An 18360-nucleotide genomic window follows, 5' to 3' on the forward strand; every position below is an offset into this window, starting at 1 on the left:
CCCCCCAGCAAAGTGACCTGGTAGCACTCCTCTTTTCTCTAGGCTGTTGGCTTGCAGGGAGCTCATCTGCCCTTTGACATGTCTTATTTTTAGTCCTGCTGGGTGTCCACACACCCTCTTTACCCAGGCTAGCCCAGGTGGGAGCACTGGTTTAGTTGCCAACAACCCAACCATGGCACAGGCTGTATTGGTTTATGTAGTACCAAATAACAGACTAAGAGAGGCCTGGCCTGACATAACTCAATAGAAGAAAGAAAACCAAACCCTCTTTCAAGTTGTCCTGACAACCTTCTTTATGCTTCATGAACCATGAGGAATCCTGTGGCTTGCGGGAAATATCTGCTACTGATAGTAAACTTGGCTCTCCCTCCACCTGACTGTATCTGGTGCCTTTAGTGGCTACTTTAAAAGCTGTTCATTGAACAAAGTATATAATATGATAAATGCAGGTTCAGATGATCCTGGTTCATGTGTATTTTGGGGTAGGGAAATAACAGCCTGTAAAACAATGTACTCATTGAAAACAGCTGTTTTGTTGGAAGTATAAAAGAAGACTTTGGTGTAATTTTAGGGCAAGCAAAGACATGGCCCCTGGTGCTCATTAAAAAAAAATGTACATAATCAGGGGGATTGGTGACATCTACAGCATCCACATAAGTATAAAAATCTCATGCTTATAGCAAGTTCCACATAGAGATTTGTGCACTTTGGCAAGTATGCACTAGGGTTGAATGTGCTATTTAGCATTGAAGCAAGGGCCTGTTCCTGCAAAGCTGACTGCAAGACAAGGGCAGGGCCTCAGGGAGTTTCTGGGAATTGACGTCTCTATAATGGCTTGGTCTTAGCCTGGAGAATTTATAATCTCTTATTACATGTTCGCAAATGGTAGAGCCCAAAAGCTGACTGGGGCTTCTAGGTGTTGAGGAAATCTTTATGAATGGCGTTTCTCGTGACATCTTGGGTTCTCAGGTTAGCTGGAATTAAAAATTAAAAGGAATTAAATATTAACTCAACCAAAATTATCCTTAGATTTTTTTTTCTATTGGAAGATGTATATTACACTGCTGCTATCTGGTACTAATTTAAAAAACTTGCTAGCAGTGAAAACTACATAAATAAAAAGAGTTCCAAAAGAGCACTAAATTGAAATGAATTTATAAAAAGACTTCTGTAGTCTAAAAGAAGAAAGCTCCTGTGTGGGCTAACCAATACTATGTTTATTTAGATTTCAAGTATTGAAACTTTTCTTGAAATTTGGAACCTATTTACTGTACCTTTCTTTCAAAGTGAGAGTTGGCACTGTCACTTAAATGACTTTTAATCACTTTTTATAAAAACTTGTAAATATCTTAGCAAAGCATGTTGTTATATTCTCTTTTTAGATCAGAATTCATTTAACTTTGGTTCTTCAAATGTTGATGTCCTTATTTCTGTGGTCACAAAAATAATTTGGATTTTTAGGTCCAGAATTTGTTATATCCATGATCTGCTAGTAATTTTGGTAAAGTGAAATATGCTGTGGAATTCTACACATGGTATTTGTTTTAAGGCACCAGTAAAATGAGTCATGAAAAGATTTTTTGATCTCCTTGTTTTACTCAGTTCCCTTCATGGTTTTATATATTTTTTTAAATTATGGATTTGCTCTAAATTCAATAGAAATCTGTTTCTTGCTGTTTTAAAATCAGTTCTTAAAATAGTCATGCCCTGCAGTGCTTTGTGGGCAGCTGGCAAATAATAGTAAAGCTACTGCTTACTCAGAATCATTCATTTGCTAATTTAAAAACTTTCAGTGGGCACTTGTAGATGTAACATTTGCCAGGAGCGGACTTAAGTGATATTTTTCCAATCTAAATTCTTTAGGAAAGCTTAGAAATACTGCTTGTTCAATGGAAATCAAAAGGTTTGTATCGAGCATTGTTTATTTTAAAGTTACTGGCTAGCAAAAAAGAAAAAAAAAAGTGGTGTGAACAGAGAAAGCATTTGAGCATTTCAAAAGAAGTTCAGGAATTCTAGCCCTGGGGCTGTTTGAAAGGTTAGTATACAGTGGAAGTCGTATACGCTGTCTCTGAAAAGAAAGCTTGACATCACTTTCCTAACAATACCCACCTACTGCCTAGCTTCCTAATGCATCTGGTAGAGAAAAACATATGGCCTTTTTATCTGCAAAAAAAAAAGACCTGACGATAACAAATTCAAACAAACTGGACTGAATTACCAAAGCAGTGATTCTCAATCAGGGTGCTGCAGAACTGTTTAGTGTGCGAACATAATTCACAAGATAAACCCAGAGATTTCAACTAGGACTCCAGAGTATGAAAACATTCTGACCTGTGTGATCTTTCTGAGCACTTTGTAACAGAAGACTAGCTCTATTATTTTTAAGCACTTAAAAACAGGTGAAAACTAAGTGCTGGCATTTTCTGAGGGATGTCTTGAGTCTGAAAGGGTTGAGAACCACTATACTAAGGAAACAAAGGTACGCATTTGTATTTAATGTTATTAAAGTTTCACTGTGTCACAGAGCACTTTGGTTCTCTGCTCCTATGAAGAGGGGAAACGCTAGGGAAAGAGCCCTAGCAGTAAGTAAGGAGCCCAGCTGCTGGTTGCCAGGGTAACTGGTGGGAGTCAGCTGACCAGAGCGGGGCAGGGCCTGGCTCCTATATAACTCCCAGGCTGAGGCCAGGCAGGCAGTTCCCTGCTAGCAGCCAAAAGGGAAGGAGGTCTGCCGGACTGAGCAAAGAGGAGAGGCCAGACCGCAGGTACGGCCTGAGATTGGGAGCTGCCCTGTCGTGACAGGAAGAATTCTTTTGTAGCCGATTGGCAATGGTTTATGTTATAGCCTAGGGGCTTGGGTTTTGTGTTGATGGTTTAAGACTGGTGGTTTGGATAAGGCTATTCGTAGGGGGAGGAGGCTGGAGGAGGCTTCGTAGGGGCTCCACAGTAGCATGGGGACTCTGGCACCAGCGAGGACATAGCATTTTGAGGTGCACTGACCCCAGTCCCAGAGAAGGGGGCGGTGAGAAAAAGCCCTAGAAAAGGGGGCATGGAGAGTTGAAGGCCAGGTAAGGCTGAAGCTGCCTCAGCCCTGCGGGGGTTGGAGACCCTGAGGAGGAGAGTTGGGGCCAGGCATGGCTACAGCCACCTGAGCCCTAGAGCGGGGGGGGCAGCACGAGTGAGGCCCTAGAGCACGTGGGGCAGCGTGAGATGAGGGCTGCGGAAAAGTCAGAGCACCAGAGGGCACACAGAGAGACAAGGGCTGCAGCTAAGACCTAACAATGTCCGGTACATCTGCGAAGCTTGGGGCATGGTACAAGGGTGGTTGGAGCCATGCATAGCCCATAAAGCTGGGGTGCCTGGAACCCCATTATAGAAACAAGACTCGGGGTAGTAGGAGAACCGTGTCCAAGAGGATGAGAAGCAGCCTCCCTTTAATATGCAAAAGATTAAGACGTTGCAGGTGAGAACGAGTGTGCTTTTGAAGCAAACTTAGCACGGTAGGAGGTGCTAGGGGACATCACAGCCACCCCTAGGACCCCGCTCCGTGACATACTGCAAAGCCTAATGCTTTTGGCTGTATATCTTCTTTCTAGGGTAGCACTGATTAGAGATTTTTTTTAGGCCAATACCAAAGGCCTATGTTTAACAGGTTGTATTGGCCAATACCGATCTGATTGCCAATATGCAGCCCGGCAGCTTGGAGAACAGTGTCTGGCTGGTAAGTCTGTTGTGGGGAGAAGGGGTGAGGGGGGAGGGAAGTGTCATGGGGGCAGATCGAGGCCCCGGTGGTAAGGGAGGAAGTAGGGCTGGTGCTGGCACTGCACAGCTGGGGCAGGGTGTGGGACGGAGCTGTGGGGGGGAGGGGTGGCACTGCTATGTGCAGTCCCAGGAGAGCCATAGGAAGCATGTGCTCCACCCCAGATCTGTACGCAGGGCAAGAGTGGGCTGCTGCTGCAGGCTGGGGCCAGGGGTGGCACTGGGCTCTTCCTGGTGGGGGGACTTTGCCAGGCTGAGCTTGGGGTGGGTGGTGGCAGTGCTGGAAGGGGGAGTTTTGGGGGGGGGCTACAGCAAATTCTGGGGTGGCTGTAGCCCCCTCCTGCCACTGCCTCCTGCCCCAAGCACAGCTCTGGCCCAACCTCCCCCACCCCACCCCCCACCACCAGGAAGAGCCTGGAACTGCCTGCAGCAGCAACCCGCCCTTGCCTTGCACACAGATTCAGGGGGCACACACCCTCCATGCCTTCCTGGAATGTGTGCAGTGGTGGGAACTGCCCCCCCTCCACCCCTGAGACAACCTGCTTGCATCTCTCCCTTGCCCCACTGTGCCCCAGCCTTGCAGCACCTGCCCCAGTGCCAGTCCCATTCCCTCCTTCACTGTGGAGGCCTTGGCCTGCTCCCACCCCATGCTCCTGCCCCCTTCCCCATAACAGACTTACCGGCCTGACTGTGCTCTCCACACTGTTGGGCTGCGCTTCTGGCTGCCTGTGTGCTGGGCTGCAGCTGCATGCATGCACGCACGCAGCATTTATTGATGACGTATCGGCCACATTAGCCAATAAAAAATGATTGCAGGAAATGTCAATTTTCCTTTTATTGGTGCCAGTACGATATGGGACCAATGTATCAGTGCACCCCTACTTCTCTCCTGTTATGCAAAGCTTTATAACAATTTCAGATACAACAGTTCAAATGTTATTGCTTGGAAGATAATTATCAGGGATCTGGGTTTTCCATTTTCTGTGGAAAAATGTGCTTTTTTTTTCCTTTTAAAAGAGAAAAACATGGGAAACCACAGGTTTCCCCTTACAAGCTGGCAGAATTCTAGCCTGAAAGGGCTGCTTGAGGCTGTCGGGGTGGGACGGGGGGAGGCCTGTGTGTATGTGCACACGTGCTGTTGGCCAGCAATATAGCCAGGCAGCGTTGGAGAACAGCTCCTCCAGCTGCCTGCAGATAAGTCTGGGGGTGAGGGCAAAGGGTAACTCAGGAGGCTCAGGGGGGGCAGATTGAGGCCCTCATGGTGAGGGAGGGAGTGCAGCAGGATTGGTGGTTGGGGCTGAGGGTGGTGCTGGGGCTGCAGGGCCCAGCTGGGGGAGTGGGATGGAGCCACGGGTGGCTTGTCCAGGGGCAGTGATGGGGTTGGCTCCCTGCTATTCTGGCACTCAACCCATCCCCGGGAGTGTGCAGAAGTAACCTGCTGGTGGGGAATGGGGGGACATGTGCCTCCCTAGATTTGTGCATGGGGCAAGAGAGGATGTGGGCTGCCCACTGTGAAGCTTGGGGCTCCCCACCTCACTGCCCTCCCCCAGGGCCTCTGCAGGCCAGCAGATGGGACTGAGCATGGGAAGGCAGAGCAGGATGGGGAGGCTCTGTGCCACTTGCTGCCAGGAGCTCCATGGTGGCCATGCAACCGTTGTGAGATGTGATACAAATCCGTGCTGCTACTGCCACCAACCCTGCTGATGCTGGTCAGGCAGGGGGTGCCTTGCCATGGTAGCATGGCTGGCATGGTAGCATGGCTGCTCTGCCTGCTGGCCTGAGAAGCCCCTGGGGAGAGGGCAGCAGAGTGGGGAGCTCTGAACTCCTCACTGGGCAGTTTACGTCCTCCCCTTCCCCCTCATGGGCTCTGCTTTGGCTGTGCCATGCATGGGGGGGGTGGAGGTGGCGGAACGGGGAGATGCTGGACCCAATGTTTTGTGCTTTACTCCAGCTGCAGCAATGGTGGCAGCTGGAGCTTGTGTGCTGCTGGCTGGCTGTGGCTGGTGCCTGAGGATCAGGGAGCAAGCAGGATGGTCCTGTAGCCCTGGTAGCTGGGAGCCAGGGACCTGCAGGTTGGGAATCAGGGGCACTAGCAGGGCTGTGAGTTAGGAATGAGGGGCAATGGTATGGGCAGGAGCAGGGCAGCGACATATCAGGGCTGTTCAGTGCCACAAAGCAATGCGGGGGACAGGCTGCAGCTGGACCTGTGTCCTGGTGAGTGAAGGGGGCAGGGGAAGCTCTGGTTTTCCATGACAGAAAAACCAAAATCAAATGCCAAAATATATAGCTTCTGAGAAATTATTTTATTATAGTGACTGAGGCACTGGTAGGCTTCTGAATTGCTTTAAAATTGGAAATATACCAATACAACATTTATGTTCAACTGATATCTGTTTATATAGTGGCATTTTATTTTAATTGCAAAAAAACACAGATTTTGGGTTGTTTACTCAGAGAATTTTGGATTTTTATCAGAGAATTTGCAATACTTAAACAGATAAAACCAGGACCCCTGATAATTATCAATATCACATTTTGGAACTGGCAAGTTTGCTATACAAAACAGGTGTCTAAACTTTTTATATTTGCCCAAGTATTAAAATGGGAGCTTGAAGTACAGAGGAGGAAAAAATTGTGTATCTGCATGAAAATGGTGTTTTCCACCCTTAGCAAAGTAGTAGTCACAATGACTAGGTCTCATGTTATAAAGGCTTCATTATTTTGAATATTTAGTGAGGCATTTCAAACTATTGTCAAAAATGGAAAAAACTGAATCTTTAAATACATTATAGTATCTTTGCTCTTTTAATAATTTTTGTTCTTTTTATCTTGTTTCTTAGTTCAGTAATTTTGCAATGGATCCTCCAGTCATTGTTGTGAAAGCGCAAGTTGCAGCTGTAGTGTGAAATTTTTGCAATTGTGCCAATTTTGCAGTTGTGCAGTTGCATGATACCTGGTGTATCATTAGAAGGCATCTGTGATGGATTATGGACTGTTAAATGAGTTCATTGGGAACAGGTAGAAAGATAAAGTTTAGGAGATGCTTCTGTTTCTGTTCTCCACAGCTGCTGGGTCCAAAGTTGAATCCTTTAACAGGTTGAGATGGGAATAAGATGAAACTGAACACAAGAGATAGACCAAGAACAATTTGTAAATAACCCATCTAATGACTTTGTCTACTTCCTTCCCATTTCTTAGCTATGACAGGGGTTCTACATTCAACGTCTTTGTGGGAAAAGGCCAGCTTATTGAAGGGATGGATAAAGCTCTACTTGGAATGTGTGTGAATGAGAGACGCTTTGTGAAAATTCCACCCAAACTTGCTTACGGGAGTGAAGGCGTTTGTAAGTACAGCATTACATCTGTAAATAACTTTGTTGTGTAAGAGATTCAGTTGAGCTTCCAGGGATTGGGATCACAAGAAAGAGTTGTAAAAATTGCACCTGGTTTGCTTTTTCTGGGGTCCATGTTGTCCACAAGATCAGTACTAAGTGGGCTTAAAAACACTTCCCAGATACCAGCCACTCAGTCTTAAATAACTAGGATGCAGGGAACTTACCTTTTGAAGTTTAAGGGCAATGTCATGTTAATGATGCAACATTACATACATTTACAACTGGCTCATGTTCAACTGGAAAATGATCTTTACGACCACAGAAATTAAATAATTATTTTTTTTAAATGGATTTTTTATCAGCATTTTGTTTATACCTATTTTTTGTTAAAAGTAGTATCTATTTACCCTAACTGGAAGGGGCCAAAGAGAGAAGCCTTGATCCTCCAGGCATTAAGTAAATGGGCTTCACTTGGAATGCTTGGATTCTTGAAGTTGAGTGGGTGCTGAATTGGGGCTAGCTTGTTTGATTATGTATATTTGATAATATTTTTGTATCCTGTCTGCCTTTCTTCCTGTTTGTGTGTTTTTTCACACAAAAACAAGGGAGAGAGAAATATTTAAATGCTGAAGGGAAGTGTTGAAAAATCACAACAGTTGACAAAGGACTTTGGTCAGGGTTTGAGCCTGAAACCAACTAGATTCCAAGTTCACAGTGCCCTTTATGAATACTATATAAGTATGTGAAGTTGAGCTCCCATTTCCTCAAGTAAAGCTTCTTACTTGCTGCTCATGAGTTAATTTTCCAGTCCCCCCAAATAGTATGGAAGTGCTAAATAGTTAGCATTAGACCCTGATTATGTATGGTGTTGAGTGCCCTCATCTCTCACACCCACAAGTGGAAGTCAAAGGGAGTAGAAGGCAGTTAGCAACTTGCTGGGCTTGGCTTTTACTGAGTGGTTAATTTTGTTACATGTTGTATTTTCCATAAGATACCAGTACAGCTATTTAGTAAATGTATGCATGTATACAGGCATACTATAAATAGATATAAAGTTAGTATTGGCAACTTCTTTGGAAAACCTCTCTGTGGGTGATAAACTTTTTACTCTGATAAAGTAGGTTCTATGTTAGTTTGGTGTCCTATGCAAAAGTGTGGAATCGTAATTGAACTTTTTGGGTTCACAGCTGGTGTAATCCCCCCGAATGCAGTGCTCCATTTTGATGTGCTTCTGATTGATCTCTGGAATTCTGAAGATGAAGTGCAGATTCAAACTTATTTCAAACCAGAAAACTGTACTCGGACAGTGCAGGTGTCTGATTTTGTTCGATACCATTATAATGGAACATTTTTGGATGGGACGCTGTTTGATTCAAGGTATGGAATTTAATATTTTATGTGGACTTTTTTTGTGGATTACAAGAGGCCTAGAAGTTGTGCAGGTAGAAACTGAAGATGTTAAATTGGTAATTCTCATCCTCTTCTTTTTGGTTAGTTGTTATAGAATGCTAATAGATGGAGTTGGGCTGACTCAGGCTCCTTTAATTCTTAACTGGCTTTTTGGCAAAGCTTCCAGTGATGTGCTGATCTGTACTGTTTTATAACTTGGGCTTAGCCTAAAATATTGACGGAGCTCTGTGGAAACCTGCTGCAGTAACTGCAAGGCAGACTCCGGCCACTCTGATTAATCCCATGCTTCCGAGAGTCAATCCTGAATTTTTTACTTTGAGTGAGGGTGTATGTACGTCCTCTCTGTGAATATGTGTGTCTCAACAGTAGATCAGAGAAATACTTTAGTTTTCAGCAGTACCAGTAGAGTATGCTGTGGCCTTGTCCCTTGTGTTCTGTGCTAATGGGGAAAAGGGTGTATGTGCACCTTGTGCTCTGCAATGCCTCTCAACCACCTTGGTGTGATCAAAATACTCACTTTCTAGCTGCGCTTGTGGCCTGAACACCTGATTGAAGCCTTTGTTTAAAGCACTGCTTCTTTGCTTTTTATTATTATTTTCTTTCTCTGTTTTACAAAAGATAAAATGGAAAGGCAAGGTTCTTATTTATTGTTTCATTGGTTGGGGTTGATGCCCTATTGGTGCCCTTATTTTATGTCATATTGTGCCACCGTTTTGAGGGCTGCCTTAGCTTTTGGCTCCATCTTGAATTGTTTCCTTTATTTAGTTAGGTGGGTCTTTCCCTCCTTCCTCATTAGCTTTTGGATAGTCTCTTTCTTTTCTTGCTATGGATTCACTCCCATTCATTGGGTTACCATTCATGTGATGGTGCCATGTCCATATCTGATGGGCATATGTGATGCTGTATATGTAGGTTGCGTACATTCTGGTTTTGAAGGAACATGGGCAATCTGTGGGATCTACCTCAGATCCAGTGATGAGGGGCTGGATATTGTGCATCACCCAGCAGTACCCTGTTATGGAGATACTACTTCTAAACTCTGGAGAGACTTGCAGTGGGTTACAGATCCAAGATTGGCACTCGAAGGAGTTCTTATGTTAGGGTGTCTTGCCACTGTCTCACCCATTTAAATCCAAGATTCACAGCTTCATAAATATGCCATTGGCACTTCTGGAGGCTCTAACAGTCATGCTCTGTGTAGCAAGCCTCTAGGGTCTGTCTGTCAGTGTCTGGTGTCCCACTGGGGTCCAACCTGACTGCTGTCTTCTCCAGCCCCAGCTCATCTCCAGTCTTTTGCCTGCTATACCTTTTGTGGTTTTTGTTAGTTTGTTGAGGAGGTGGTCCCTGGAGGCTGCTAAGAGTCTCTTTGGTGCTCCCCCTTCTGGCTCTCTCCTCGAGCTGCTAAGTCCATACTTGGTCCTAGGAGACTCTGTGTTTCCCTTACGGTACTTTTCCCTTTTAAGGCAGGTCCTCGCCTCAGGCCTCCAAGCACTTGCTGATGTTTCAGCTGTCTCAGCTTTGGCCCCCTTTTCCTTTGGCTGAGCCCTCATCCCTAGTCCACTATTTAGGACCTCAGCTCCCGGGCCTTGGCCCTAGCCTGCCTCTTTTGGCTTGTGCCCCAGCTTTGATTCTCTTGGGTCTAGCCAAGCTTGCTCTCCCTGCCCCCTTGGCAGGGTTTGACACCCAGAGTTTTATGGCCTCCAATCCACCCCTACAGCCACAATCCAGTCCTCTAGTCAAACTCAGAAACACAAAATAGCAACTGAACCAGTCCTAACTCAAACATGGGCCTCTCTGGGTCTTTAGTCTTCAAGCCCTCCTACTTAGGCATGTTTGGTTGCATCCCTGCAGGCTACCAGGAACCTCTCCTGGGCTGGCCTGATCCTTCACTGACACCCAGCTGTACTAGAAGCTCCCTGTCCTGCAGTAGCCAGAGTCAGACTTTCCCCTCCATGACCAGAGACTGGGCTTGTATGCCCCAAGACCAGCCCCCTTCTGGTCATGTGACCTATCTGCTACTCCCAGGGCCTAGGTGCTGTTGAATCAGTCATTGGTAACCTGTCCTTTTTTAGCCCATGGTTCAGTTTATATGAACAACTTGCACCTGCTGCAGCTTTTGCCCTCAGGCTTTCTGAAACACTCCCCACTTTCTAGTAATAGGGATAGGGTTTCTTGTTGCACACTGGCACTGTTGGTGATCCTCAGGTGACTGTCAAAAAGGCCAGGAAATGTGGCCTACATGCTTCTCCAGATTTATGGTTCCCATATCTTCTTGGGTGTCAAAAACTCTGGTCCTGGCTTGACCTGAGCACGGTAGGAAGGTACTTCATGCACTGCCTCTGTTCCATTCTCCAGTTCATTTCTGTAGAGTAGGATTACTTGAAAATAGATCTTGCTGTTGGATAATGCAAAAAAAAAAAAACCCCCAACAACTGGTTCTGTGCTCCAAGGGAGGCCTCTTCCAGGACTTACTGTCTGATGCTTTTGTGTATTTTATTTTTTTTTTCCCCCATCTAGTGGTCAGGAATCCTTTTGTATGTTTTCCTAACCACACCTCTTATTCTGCAAGTACAGTATACTCTGTTTAAGTGCATGTGCTCTGGGCTGAAAAAAGCAGTGCATTTCCCTGAACTCAGTCTAAACAACATTAATTCACTACAGGATCAGGATGTGCTATAACCCTTTTGTACCTTTTTTAAGGTACCTGGATCAGGACTCTAGAGAGTGCTTCAGTGTTGGATGGCTATTTCTCCTGCCTGGTCCAAGGGGCTGGACCTGATGATCTTTTGAGGTCCAGCCTTAAAATGTATGAATCTATATGGTTCTTGATATTGGAGCAAAAATGGTCTACCCGAGTAAGGGACATCCTTACGCACAGTAGAAAGGTTTCTACTGGGTACACTTATTACTTTACTAAATGGACTTGAAAATTAAGTGGTGTCAGGCAAGAAATTTTACTCCTGTTTTATCTTCTCTCCCAGCTATATTAGAACATCCTCTGGCACTCAAACATGCTGATGCATCTGGCAGCTGTTCCAGCCCACTGTTCTCTAGCTGATGACTGGAATGTGTTTTGTCACTTGATAGTGAGCTTCCTTAAGGGCCCACTGAAGGTTTTTCCCCCCTCAAGTGAGGGGCACTGTTCTACAATGGGATCTAAATTCAGTCCTCGTGTGTTAGATGGGACTATATGTTGGATTTGTGGCAATATCTTCTTTGCTTCTCTTTTTCTTGGAAACCATTTCGTTGGTGGAAATTACTTTTGTAATGAAGGTGGGTGAGATCTGGGCTTTCTTGGTGGATTCTCCCTAGATAGTGTTTTATCTAGGCAAAGTAGTCTTAAACATCTATTCTAAGTGTTTTTTCCAGGGTGTTTACCAAATTCCACCCTAGTCAGTAAGTCAACTTGCTACTGTTCTTTTCCAGACCTTATTCTTTCTGACCTAAGATTAAATTAAGTTCCATGGGCCTGCGAGCTGAGCCTGGTGGAGGGAGACAGAGCACAGCCCCAGAGCTGCACTCTGATTGCCCCCGCTGGGCTCAGTTCCACGGGGCTGTGAGCTGCTGGGAGCTGAGCCTGGTGGAGGGAGGTGGAGCACAGTTCTGGCATTGCACTCCAATTCCCCCCCCAGCTCAGTTCCACGGGGCTACGAGCTGCTGGGAGCTGGGTTTTTTTTCTTCCCCTCCATGGGCCCCGCACCAGACCTGACCTGAGGAGGGCATGGGGCCTGGGGCAAATCAGCTTGTGCAGGGAGCAGGTCCCTGCACAAAGTAATTTGCCCCAGGCCCGCCTGCCGCTGGTTCCAGGTGGCAGCACCACCCTCCTGTGATCCAGGAGGCCTGCATCCCTGGGAGCAGTCTGGCGCAGCCCTCCTGGGGGTGTGGGTGAGTCCCAGATCTGCCTGCCAGATGTTGGGAACCTGATGCTGCTGGGTGGGGCCAGTGGCAGCGTCGGTTTTCCTAGTGCTGGCTGCAGAATAGCCTATGATGAATTGTTGAAACAGCATTGAAAGAGTTTCTACTAAACAAAACAGAACAGTGCTTTCAAAACTCAAAATGAAACACTGTTTTGTTGAAATGGAAGTTGAAGCGGAGCAATGCTGTTTTGCACAGCCCTGCTCACTCTCACACTCTCTCTGCAGTATTGGTGTAGCACTGATGTTGGTTTATCCGTCTCCAGGCACTGGAGTCTGCTGTTGATGGTCAGCTGCCTCCAGGGAGATGTCTTTTCCAACACAGGGTCCCCTGCTTGTCCTTCTGTCTTGGTAGGCTGGGTGCTGGATGAGAGTGTAGCACTCAAGGTCACACTTCACTGCCTCTTATCCCTTTCTGGCAGACTTCTGTGATCCCCCAGCATCATCTTGACTGCCCAATCCAGAAGTTGCTGTCCCATGTGGGTCTTGAGCAGTGCATGACAGCTGTTAGTCACAGCCACTGGGGGTTCCACCCAATGGTGCAGTTTTGGGAGTCCACTCTTGACTTGATTGACTCAATGGCTGTGTCCTTGCAGGTTCCAGGTGGCTTGATTAGCTTAAAATGACTTGTAGAGTAGAGTTTTGTAATGGTAAGCTCCTCCTGGCTAGGCTATTGTCAATTAACAGCCAGAGGCTCTTGCTTTGTCATTCAATTACCTACTGATTCGTACATACTCGCATTCACTCAGTGGACCAGCAATACAAATCCAGTGATCACAATTCCAATGCATTCGTATAATAACGTTAGTAATACAAGGTATGACTTACTCTAAAGAATACATATGTTAAAAGGTATAAAACATAAGATACAGAATGCTAGGGCAAAGATGAGACATGAAATATAAAAATGCATTACGAGAAATGCACTGCGAATAGTGAGGATCTAAGGCCACTGGGAACAGCAAGTGAGTTAGGTTAGATGCGGTCATGTAGACTGATTTAGCATAAAACTTTAGACAGATATGGGAAGTTTGCTTTGGAAAATAGGTCTTAATCAAAGGGGGAAATTGTATTCACCAGGATATATTTATAGTCATCCTTTCAATGCACCTTGGCTTTTCTTGTCTATTATGGGCTTTGCTTTGAAGTGGATATTTTAGTTCATTTGTTTTCTTTACTGATACTTGGCTCAACTGATATGTAGATGTAGCTTGTAGGTTTCTCCTACAGAAAGCCACTTCAGCTTTCTGGCTTGTTTTGAGCCTTGCCACATGCATACAAAGAGTGTGCTAGGTCTCTGCTAATGCTCAGAAGGAAAAAAATGCATAGGGGGGCTGCAGGCAAGAAGGGGCTTCTGTTATATCAATGCCCAAAAGGGGAGTGCACAAAGAGAGCTCCCTGTTACAGGTGTTGTAGTTCAAAGGTGTACTACTTCCATTTTCTGTGTTGATGTGCATTTTACTGCTTAGGCCAACTGCATGCAACTCCGCACAGTGCACATCAGCTCGTGTGGAGCAGACTTGATCAATCAAATCTGCTCCGACATGCTGGATTTCTGGTGTCAGAGCAGACAGTTATGTATAAATGCCCTATGATTTTGAAGTGACACTTAACGTGCATTAAAATAGATGCGCCCACTGTTATGTATCCTGCTGTGCACTCTATGGATGTTGATAAAGTGAAAAAATTGTGTTTGATTGCTTACTTGAGGCATGGTAGTACGTACAGTGAGGCTGTGCATGTGGATTATAGTAACCAGAGCTCTTCAAGATGTATATAAAATAACTCCTCTTTCACATATACATGATAGAAACGTTTTGTTGTGCCTGTGTGTCATACAAAATATAGGGAACCTACAGTATTGATCATTCTTAATACACTTGTTCATGTATCTATTTACCAAGAGCTTCTACTTGGCTGAATGTTGTACATCCTCAAGTATGGCTGTGGACTCATGATTGCTGGGAGTACTGTTAATGTAATATAAGAGTTACCTATACATGAGCCAAGAGGCTCCCCACCGCCCCTTGTTTAAAAATGCTCCCTCTGTTAGAGCATTGTTTAAAAATGCTCTAACAGAGGGAGAGTGTCTAAATTCTCATACATACATACCTAATCCCATTCTGAAATACAAATTAGGCACTTAGTCTCCTTAATCTAATTAAAATTAATGGGATTGGTTTGATAAATTGCTTTTGAAAATGGGGATTTGGGTTTCTAAACTACTTGAGCACTTTGGAAAATGTTACTCATAGTGTCTTTGTTAAACTTGGGTAATATATAGCTGTATTTTTGGAATAGGTGGTTGTAATATTGTGTCATATATGCAGGGAGCTCTAACTACAAATTATGGTGCCCAATTGTGTGTGCCTGTTGTGTTGTGGGTTGTTTTTTTTTTAACTCTTCTCTTATTGTGCTCTGTGACATTCCTCTTTCTTTTTAGCCACAATCGGATGCGAACTTACGATACTTATGTGGGAATTGGATGGCTGATTCCTGGAATGGATAAGGGACTCCTGGGAATGTGTGTAGGAGAAAAGCGTATCATCACCATACCACCTTTCCTAGCTTATGGAGAAGAAGGAGATGGTAAAAGTTTCCCCCTGCCTTTTACTGCCAGAAAACATACAGATGAGAAAAATACTATTAGAGAAGTTTCAAAAGTGTTATATGTAGGATTTGGTTGACCAACAAAATATTGACATTGTTTACCTTTTGTATGAAAAGTAGATTGGTTGAATAGCAAACAAATGTTTAGCATTGGTTAATTATAATCTATATATACTAATAGTTGATTTCTTTTGGACTTTTTTGTATGGATGAAGTACTCTGACACTGTAGCAAAGTGGAGGTCAGTTGTTCTCTTCTGACTTCCCTGTTTCTACCATTAATAAATAGAAAGTCATTCTATGGTTCCCTAGTTTTGTTCTTTTTTTTTTCCTGCTGCCAGTCCATAAGTAGGCTATATCATGGAATCCACAGATATATCTGAAATATCGTTCTGGATGTGTGTCCGTTCCAAACAAGAGTTATTTTCTGGCATATTGCAGAATTGTCCTTTTGGTTTTGGTATATTTATTGGATGCAAGGTCCACCTAGACTGGTAGTCTTTCTCCCAGAGATGTAATACCATCTACTTGAAAGGAAAATTGAAGAATCTTACAATAGATCATTGTGGAGATGATCTGCCCCTCCTCAGTCCTGGTCTGCAATAGGCCAGTGCTAGCCCTGAAGCATGAAAAACAATATTCCTTCCCTTGTTATAAATATCCAGTCTCTTTTGAATCAGGCTAGGATCTTGCTGCCAGTGGCTTTCTATTGCAGTGCCCTCTACAGTATAACTATGCATTGTGTGGAATAGGTTTTAGGAGGCTTTGAATCTAGTCTGTGAAAAATGGCAGACTCTCTGAGAAGTTCAGAGAACTTTTTAGCAATACACGTTCATGATCTGCCATTTTTAATTTTATTTAGTTTTGGAAAGCATTTTGAAGAGCAGTTTGAGAGACCAATATTTTGATGACCAGCTATCATGACTGTGGGCATACTACAAATAGACCTAGAACAAATATAATACAAATAACAGGATTCAAAGGATTTTGAGAGAACCTGCCTCTAGAGTCCTACATAGATATGAGTGGAAGCAGATTTGGTGAAGTTCTAGGAGTGGAAGGGCTGTAATTTTGCGGTAATTCTTCCTTGTTTTAATACCTGTGCATGTTTATCTAATGGATGGCTAGGAGGTAAAAACAAAATGAAATGTGCACAGTGGCAGCATGAAAAAAATGACCAAGAAGCTGTGATCTTTCCAGAATTCCACTCAGATTTCTTTCTTTTCTTTTTTTTTTTTTTTTCTCAACCCACATGTAGGTAAAGATATTCCTGGACAGGCTTCTCTGGTCTTTGATGTAGGTCTGCTAGATCTTCATAACCCAAAAGATGGCATTACTATTGAAAATCAGCAAGTGCCTGAATCCTGTGAGCGCAAAAGCCAGACTGGAGACTTTCTCAGATACCATTATAATGGCACGCTTATGGATGGTACACTGTTTGATTCCAGGTACCCTGACTGCTGAACATTACAGATATTGCTTCAGTTCATGCATGTGAGCATACAGCATGAACATAGGAAGAGACTCTTTATTCCTGCTAGTGTGTAGTCTAAAACTGGCAAAAGAGTGAGAGAAAATAAATATTAACTCACTTTTATAACTGGAGAATGGAGGAGTGGGGAAATTAGGAGACCAAGATATAAAAGTCTTTGTCAGAGCAAGATATTAATCTTGATTTAATATTAATCTTTCAGTCCTCTGCCCCAATCACAAGACAATGCTTCTGAGGATTGTCTGCAGCTTACAGTTTCAGGTCCTTAAAATTATAAATATTAAAAGATGTGATTAAAGGGAAAGGACATAAATATGGGTTATTTTGCATTAAATATTAATAATATGTATCCAGGAACCGTTTATATTTATAATAAAAACATAAGATTAAAAATATCTATTGAGAATAGGTTCCTATTGAGACCTTTTTTTCATCAATTTTCTTTTTCCTTTAATAAATATAAACTGCCCTTTCTCTGCAAACACCTGACAGAGTGGGAGAAAATAGCATGGTTAACAAGACTTTCAGCTAAATTATTGTAAAATAAATTGAACTAATACAACTTCACACTTCTCTAGCGGCTTTAATTTGAGGATCACGGTATTTTTAAAAACACAAATTTAACTGTCTTCATAAAAGGTTAATGGTATTACATTATATGGAGTTCATCTTGGAAGAATAGTGATACAGAAAAGTTCAAAGTCACATTTAATGCATTTCTGACTTACTGCATCAGTTGCTGGGGCACAGGGTGTTTTCTGTGCGTGCTAGAGCTGTGTGAAGCTTTGGTTGCTGATTTGATTTGGTGGTGATTCGGCCTGATTTGGTGGCCAAATCGCCGAATCTGAATCGAACCAGGAGACCCTTTAATCTCTTTGAAACAAATCGGAACCCTCTGAGTTGATTCAGAAAGATTCAGCTTTTTGGACAAGACACAGCTTTAAATGGTGGTGGTTTTTTTTTTTTTTTTTCTATGTACCTCAAGGTACCAGGCGGCTCGTGAATGCTGCGATTGGTGGGGCAGATGGAGTGTCCCACAGGAGAACGGGGGGCTCCCCAGTGTGCTTGGCAGCAGACCCGGAAGTGGACCAAAAGTTTGCCACTGAGCACGTGGGGGGGATGCTCCATCCACCCCAGGATTGCAGCGTTCACGAGCTGTTCCTGGTACCTCAAGGTCTGTAGAAAAAACATTTAAAGCTGTGTCTGTGGCTGAATTGCTGATTCTCCAAATTGGCATCAACTCTTCAGATTTGGATTCAGCTGAATCAAATCGGGGACAGTGATCTGAATCAGTGAATTGAATCACTGTCCCTGATTTGGGCCCAATCTGAATTGAATATAGCCTGTTTTGCACACCCCTAGTGCATGCTATGTTTTGAACCAGAAATAAAGTAGCTGCCTTCGTGTGCTGCATACCATAGGATAGACGGAGACATTATCTGTCTAAAAATGTTTCCTTTCTCTAAACAGAACTTTAAAAAATTTTTCTTAGTATGTGTGTATATATATATTGGCCTTTATGAATAAATAATCATAACTATTTTGTAATCCCGAGTATTTGAATAACTGTACGTCATAGTAAGAGATTACAGATGTTAAAGTTTATTCATAAAATAAATTGACATTTTAATTTCTTGCAGGAGTTGCATGTAAGGACATTAGCTAATACATACTAGAAAAATTGGACCAATCAGATTTTGAAATTCATTAGTCACCCAAAATAATGTAAAGCATGTAAAAGCCTTGCAGTCAGCCAGGGGAGAATTTTTTTTTTTCCTGCTGGCTGGTAGGTGTACCAGGACTGAAGCTAATAGGTGTTAGGGGAGGCCTGGAATTATTATTTT

General features: G+C 43.8%; 1 protein-coding gene across 1 annotated transcript in view; it reads left to right on the top strand.

The window, feature by feature from the left end:
* Window positions 1–18360, top strand: part of FKBP9 (FK506 binding protein 9) — a gene marked incomplete at its 5' end in the record, with an annotated part of 31716 nt that overhangs the window by 2084 nt on the left and 11272 nt on the right. Inside the window, 4 exons of the mRNA XM_019534860.1 lie at window positions 6955–7100; window positions 8279–8468; window positions 14859–15010; window positions 16289–16472. Coding sequence (XP_019390405.1) covers window positions 6955–7100; window positions 8279–8468; window positions 14859–15010; window positions 16289–16472 — 672 coding nt within the window. The remainder of the gene's footprint in view (window positions 1–6954; window positions 7101–8278; window positions 8469–14858; window positions 15011–16288; window positions 16473–18360) is intronic.

The sequence above is a fragment of the Crocodylus porosus genome, unplaced genomic scaffold (genome assembly GCF_001723895.1).
Source record: "Crocodylus porosus isolate Cpor-Errol unplaced genomic scaffold, CroPor_comp1, whole genome shotgun sequence".
Lineage (NCBI taxonomy): Eukaryota > Metazoa > Chordata > Crocodylia > Crocodylidae > Crocodylus > Crocodylus porosus.